Source organism: Leptonychotes weddellii, chromosome 12, assembly GCF_054177405.1.
Source record: "Leptonychotes weddellii isolate Sample4059 chromosome 12, ASM5417740v2, whole genome shotgun sequence".
NCBI classification, from domain to species: domain Eukaryota; kingdom Metazoa; phylum Chordata; class Mammalia; order Carnivora; family Phocidae; genus Leptonychotes; species Leptonychotes weddellii.
Window position 1 is genome coordinate 77,613,707 of NC_138380.1, and position 7,555 is coordinate 77,621,261.

General features: G+C 37.7%; 1 protein-coding gene across 1 annotated transcript in view; it reads right to left on the reverse strand.

Moving 5' to 3' along the window:
- The window catches only part of RELN (reelin), a 288,596-nt gene that overhangs the window by 259,859 nt on the left and 21,182 nt on the right, over positions 1 to 7,555 (reverse strand). Inside the window, 2 exon segments of the mRNA XM_081799707.1 lie at positions 1,612 to 1,690; positions 4,398 to 4,430. Coding sequence (XP_081655833.1) covers positions 1,612 to 1,690; positions 4,398 to 4,430 — 112 coding nt within the window.

Here is a 7,555-nt window from a genome sequence, read left to right on the forward strand (position 1 = left end):
TCAAGAATTTCTATCCTGGATTATAAGGTTTTTAAAAATATGTTCTCAGTATATCCTCTACTAAATATAAGCTACTTGAGAGAAGGAACTCTATCTCTTTTTAATTTACTGTATAAATAAAGTGATTATTGCTTAATATTTGTTGAACAGTGAAAATAAAGAAAAACAGACATGAATATCATATGCTGACATCTGAGGATGGAATTCCAGTCTTTTTTTAATTTTTAAATTTGAGTATAGCGGACACATAACGTTACATTAATTTCAGGTGTACAACACAGTGCTTCAACTTCTGTATATGTACTGTTCTGCTCATCACAAGCGTAGCTACCATCTGTCACCATACAATGCTATTACAATATCGTTGACTATATTTCCTATGCTGTACCGTTTATTCCCATTCTATAGCTGGAAGCCTGTATCTCCCACTCCCCTGCACTCATTTTGCCCATCCCCCCCCACCATCTGGCATCCATCAGTTTGTTCTCTGTATTTATAGGTCTGATTCTGATTTTTATTTATGATTTGTTTATTCATTTGTTTCATTTTTTAGATTCCACGTAAGTGTGAAATCACATAGTATTTATCTTTCTCAATCTGACTTATTTCCCTTAGTATAATACCTTCTAGGTCCATCCAGGTTGTTGCAAATGGCCAGATCTCATCCTTTTTTATGGCTGTGTAATATTCTATCTCACACACACACACACACACACACACACACACACACACATCCCCGCCCTCCTTATCCATTCACCTATCAATAGACATTTAGGTTACTTCCATATCTTGTCTCTTGTAAATAATGCTGCAACAGACATAGCAGAGCGTGTATCATCTGAATCAGTATTTTTCACTTTCTTTCTAGCCTTGAGCATTGTTTGGATTTTGGTTGCAACTTGAAAGTTTAAATTAGAGCTTCAAATTTATCTTGAACTCTTGATTGTGCATACAAAAACATTTAGTATCATAGAAAATCCACATTCAGACATTCCCTGAAATTACACAGATTGATTATAGCTCTAGGCTGATAGACCTATTTCTCCAGTCAGCAAAAATACAACAAACTGCCAACAAATCCATGCATCCATTTATGTATTCAACGAGTTTTTAATGAATGAGCTTGGTTAATTGTTTCTTTGCCCTCAAATATCCCATGGAGTTGCACCTAAGCTACTTTCAAAGGAGAAACTGGAGTATAAATAATGAGGTGACCCAATAACTTAGAAATTAGTTGAAGTATGACTGAAATCACCTGTCATTTCAGATAACCATTTCCCTTCTTTTGCTCAGCATAAATGCGATTATTAGACGCATTAAAGCATAGTTTTTTCTACAGAAAGAACTTGTACAACTGAACAAAATATCTAACCATACACATGGCTTTGAGATGGCCCCTAGATTAAGCTCTTAAAGAAGTCATGAACTGGACATCATGCAGTCTATATTAAGCCCAGTTTCCTAGTTGAACAACTTACAACTCTCACTGCTCCCTTAGTGCTAGCAAGCAATTTAATGTTATGTAGCTGCTCCAAGGGAGTGGTCAGCATCATTTTTTTTTTTTTTGCATTAAACAAACAAACCGAAGTGAGGCATATTCCTGTAACTTACCATATATTTGGATTCAACTCTAGTTGATGGTAGGAGTCAAAGTCATCTCGTAGGATAATGCTGTCGCTATGTACTTCAGCTAAAAGAAAAATAAAATACTTAGAAAAAAAATTACACTACACAATAGATTTAGCTACACAGAAGTGTCAATGTGCTGCCTTTATGAGGAATAACAATATTTTAAATTAAAGCTGAATTTAAAATGAGCGGTTGATTATATTGTATTTGTTTTGCCCCTAAACTATGAAGGGAAAGGGTAAAGGTTCTGCTATTTAGACACACAGAAGTCGGAAAACCAGAGTCCCCAAAGAGAAACCCTACCAAATCCTCACCAGCCAGAAGAGGTAGGAAGGCCAAGGTCAGTACTAACCTACAAAGAGGGGTCATGCAAGATTTGCTTCTCATAGCTCCATATGCCCAGAAAAGATTCAGTGTTAACTCACTTTACAGCATAGAAGGAGATGGAACATTCTGGCTATTTACCATAGGCTAATATGGCTGGTGTTTAACCCATTTCCTCTTCTCTTTCCTACTATCCCTCTTGCCCTGGTTCGTTTTCTCTCATTCCCTATATTCACTCATTTTTTAAAAATTTAATGTGTTGCAAATTGTTAGCAACTTTTTCCCCTCAGAGCTGCACTGGAGAAATGATCTACATGAGTCCATGAAAGTCCCAAGTAAAGTCATGTTAAAAGTCAGGACGAATACCAGGAAGCCATCCACAGTTTAAAGTATACCATCATTACACTTGAGATTGTATTAAATACCTATTCTCAAGCTTTAGAACAACTTTGGCCATTCCAAGAGCAAAGACTGTCTTCATAAACTATAGAATATGTGATATTTCCACTGAAAAGAAGGCAGGCAAGTAAAAAAATTTCACGGCTCATTTTTAAAGTTGTATGAGAAATGATCACTATTTCTACTCAAGTTGTAAAAAATGAATTTAGTGCTTAAAAACCCTCTCTCATCTGATACCCGTGGTTTGCTTGCGAAGTTTGTTTTGGCTAGTATAAATTCTCTGAGCCTGTACAATTTTGTTTGAATGAGTTTACATATGCTTTCTGGAAAAAATTAAAATCATAGGAAAGTGATTAGCCAAAAAATAACCAAAAATTTTTATTATATATTTTATATTTTTATTTATATTTTATAAAATATATTTTATATATTTTATTATATATATATATTTTTTGGCTCACTTGAAAATAATACGTTAACTCACTGGGTAATTAAAATCACCTCCAACTCTCAGGAAGCATCCTTCCAGATTCTCTTTGGTGACACTACCACCCTCAGCCACCCGTGCTCTCTTGATTCTGGGTACACCAGCAGGTGAGCACATAACGAAGTCCAGGCAACCAGTGAATCAGCATGTATTAAGAGCGATGGCTGTTCAAACTCGGAAGCCTTAGGCACGATAATGGGGAGAATATGGATTTCCGCTGGAGAGAACGCTGTGATGTGTTCTGTGCGTGGGAGTGATTTAATGATTCCTCTGAGCCATCAGATGTGGGGCCTGAGATGCGTCCAGGGTACAGCTCTCCCAGACACCTAACCTGGCCGAGACGCGGCTGGGCCACTGCGGGTTACCAGCCTGCCTCGGCTGCCAGAAGGCATGCTTCTAAGTGCTGGCGTTCGTCTGCCAAAGAAGAGCCCCAAGCTGTAGCATTACATAAAAGTCGAGCTTCTCGAGGCGGATTTTCCAAAGAGAAAAATAAATTAATTGGGTTTGTAGGTTGAAAGGAAGAGCCCAAGAGACAAATAACTGACCCATCTCCAAGTCCCACCGCGACAGACATCTGAAAAGGCTGGAGCCAGCCAGGATGATTTATTTTTCATTCTTATGACATAGTATAGTGTAGGAAATGGCTTTTAAAATAAATCTTCACTAACACAAATGGGAAACTGAACTCTTAAAGATCACTTGTTTTCTAGCGAATGTTTGGCAAAGGCACGGGTAAGCCTCCACGGTTATTGTTCATGTATTTACTTCTTTCCAAACACTGTTATGTCATTGACTGTGCACTTTACGAAAAGGAATTCATTTCATCCTCAGAACAACCCTAGGAGGTAGGTACTATTATGACGTCCATTTTACAGATGAGGAAACTGAGGCCCAGAGAGGCTAAATAACTTACTCAATGTACATGGCTAGCAAGTGAGACGGTGAGATGAGCCCAGGTAAGGGCTCCAGAAGCTGTCCCCTTAACCACTACACAACCTTGCCTCGCATGGCATTATGGAAAGAACACGAGCAAAATGAGAAATGGTAACTTTACATGGTGCCATGAAACAAAGCTTATAGCTATTTAAACAGCCTCATTTTAATTTTTAAAGAAATGGCCAAATTCCTTCTCTTTTTACAACCCAGCACTGGTCTGAACAGGTATCTCAAATCCAAAATGACCTCCATTCCTCCATACTCCTAGCTCCCTACCCACTATCCTTATGATCTACTATTTGTGATGGGTAGGAGCTCTGGGGAGAATTTAGCATTAGAATATAGGATGGAAAGGTCACATTCAACAGGATCCCAAAGCTGAATGTACTAACAGGTTCAAAAATCCCTCCATTAGCCCCAGCTGGGCACCATGATCACCTCCTTGGCGAGGTCCTGTGTTCAAGCATAATCTGAACCTAAGACCGATTCCAGTGAATGATTAGTGAAAATCAGAGAGGGCAGGAAGTTTCCTCACCTTTATATCATCTGCCCACCTAGCCAGAGGAGTGAAACAAGCACATCTAGTACTAAGATTAGTGACATCAGGGTCTTAAGCACTTACCTAGATGTGGGTGCATCGTGGCTTCTGTTGGAGCTGGACCGAGAGAGAAAAAGGGAAAGATGGCTGATTAGTAACAAAAGCAAAATCCAGTATTAATCAAATACAATGACAAAACTTAGGTCATACTAAACAAATTAAATGGTTAGAACCTTTTGAGAGGAGTAAGACAAAAATGTCAGTAAGCGTCTTAAAGTAAGGCATCCAACTCTCTATTTAATTATTCTATTTAAAAGTAATGCATTACTCCTAAAGTGTAGAGTAGAACCCCTTACACTCAGGATAGTTGTTTATTATACAAGCTTAATCAGGTATCCCTTAAAACATATAATATCAACGTGACGTGATAGTTAATGGATATGCCAAAACTATTTCTGAGCACCCAGTATCTGTCAGAGGCTATTCTGGGTGTTACGGAAATAGGTAAAAGCACCACCTTTGCTCTCAAAAGAGCTTACCATCTGGTAACTAGAGTATAGTGGAATAAGTACTATGGCAGTGTGTTTGGAGGAGGCTGGGGGGGAGATGGAGGACTAGGAAGGGATACTAATTCCAGACTGGACAGTAAGAGGGCTGTCAGGAGAGGTTTTCCAGAGAAGATGATTTCTCTGCTGTTTTTTTTTTTTTATGATTTTATTTATTTATTTGAGACAGAGAAAGAGAGAGAGAAAGAAGCAGACTCCCTGCTGAACGGGGAGCCCTACATGGAGCTCGATTTCAGGACCCTGGGATCATGACCTGAGCTGAAGGCAGATGCTCAACCAACTGAGCCATCCAGGCACCTCCTCTGCTGAGTTTTGAAAGATGAGCAGAAGGAAGACAGGTGGTAGCAGGGGAGCAGAGAGGGGCTTCTTTCTGGAATAAAAGTGAAATGGCATAGAGAAGCAAGAGAGAGGGTTGCCTGGGTGGTGCAGTCAGGTAAGTGACTCTGGGTTTCAGCTCAGGTCATGATCTCATGGTTCCTCGGATCTTGGGCTCTGCGCTCAGCAAGGAGTCTACTTGAATTTCTCTCTCCTTCTCCCTCTGCCCCTCACTGCGCCCACATTACTCTCTCTCTTTCTCTCAATAAATAAATAAATCTTCAAAAAAAAAAAGAGACAGAGAGAGAAGCAAAAGAGAATGGCTTTTTGGGAGAACCACAACAATTTCAGCATGACTGGATGAAAGTTTAAGAGGAAAGAGTAAAAAAGGTGATATTGGGAAGATCGGGGGGACAAGATCATAGAAGTGAATGCTGGGGAATTTGGACTTAACCATGAAAGCTTGAAGATTTTCTGAGCATTTATGAGCAAAGGAATGGTGTTCAAAACATGCTTTTTAAGATAGGGCACTCTGCAAATAAGGGACATTGCCCAATTAGTACTTTGGTTATTTTTTTTTTCTCGAAGAACTACCGAGTCTATGAAGAAATGTTGGCAATTCACTATCTAAAAATTACAACTCATGACATAAATATTTTTAAATCTCTTTTATCAGCTAAGGAATAATTTTAGTTAGATATAAAAAAATTAGTTTCTGTCACAATGGTCAGTGCTTCAGCTATGTTAGGTGGAAAATTCAGACTTAACATTTTAAAACTACAGACTGATATTTGTCTTATTGCTTCATACCAACATATTATACATATTGAAAATATCTGTGTTTGGTTTTTTGAAACAGACTCCACGGCCAGCGTCATGGATACAACTGTTAGTACAGAGTTAGTACATACATGCAAATGCTCTGACTCATCAACAGTTTACGAAACTCTGGGAAAAAAAACCAAGAAAAATGGAATGATCTTGTGTTTTGCATCAATGCTTATTGGTTACGTTATGGAAGAGTTTTATAAAGATTCACTGAACTATTAACTCTAATTTAATATGTTCTTGCAACAAAAGGAATAATTGCTCATTAACCAGTAATCAATGACAAAAACCTGACACAATGATGTATGTTGTCTGAGCAGTATCACACCATAAATGAATGAGCTGAATTTGAAGCTTCAAGGAAGGCAAGAGTTTATTTGCAAAGTGGTTGGAAAAATAAGAGAACTCATATTGAAAGTAAAATCTCTAAAATACAAATAAATAATGATTTTATACATTTTCCTAACATGAATCAATAAGCAGATTTTAATTGCAATTGACAACATTTTTTAAATTGTCTGCAAAAAGACTCCAAAAATACTTTAAAATGTCTTGCTGATATGATAATTTTGGAGTAGCTTCTTCAACTTATGTAATATCCCTATAAAACTCATGTTAATAGGGGTGCCTGGGTGGCTCAATCGTTAAACGTCTGCCTTCGGCTCAGGTCATGATCCCAGGGTCCTGGGATCGAGCCCCGCATCGGGCACCCTGCTCGGCGGGAAGCCTGCTTCTCCCTCTCCTGCGCCCCCTGCTTGTGTTCCCTCTCTCACTGTGTCTCTCTCTGTCAAATAAATAAAATCTTAAAAATAAATAAATAAAACTCATGTTAATAATACTAGGTTGACATAGGAGTAAATGGATTTACTTGGTCCATTGTAGTTTTGAAACTGATATGCCTTCGTATCGAAGTTAAATAGTCTCTTCTAAAAAAGATGTATACATCTTGTCAAGGTGGATGTGAGTATTAAAGAAAAATAATTTTTGATATTTGATTCAGTTATTGGAAAACCTGTAAGTAGATATGGAACAACTGGGTATGTGAATCTAATTTTCAACTCTAAATTTTACAGAATCTCAATACAAAGTGGTCTAATACTTAAGATGTACTCTAAGTGTAAAAAAATACCAGATTTTGAATACTTTGTACAAAAAATATCTCTAATAATTTTATATTGACTACATTATATTGAAATGTTTAATATTTTATATATTCCATGTTAAATAAAATAGGTTATTAAAATTCATCTATTTTTGTTTTTTAAATGTGGCTACTAGAATACTGAAAATGATACATGTGGCTTGCATTATACTTCAACAGGACAGTGCTGAACAAGAGCTAGGAGGGAGAGCTGTGCTAGATATCAACTAGGGAATCATTATCACACAGGACATGTGGAGACATGGAAGAAAACCATGTCACCCAGAGAGAATGTAGGGCATAAAAACAGAAGTGAAATGAAGAGGTAAAGATGCACTTCAGAAACTTGCAGAAGAAGAAGAGCTAGCAAAGGAGACTGAGAAAGAGTACAT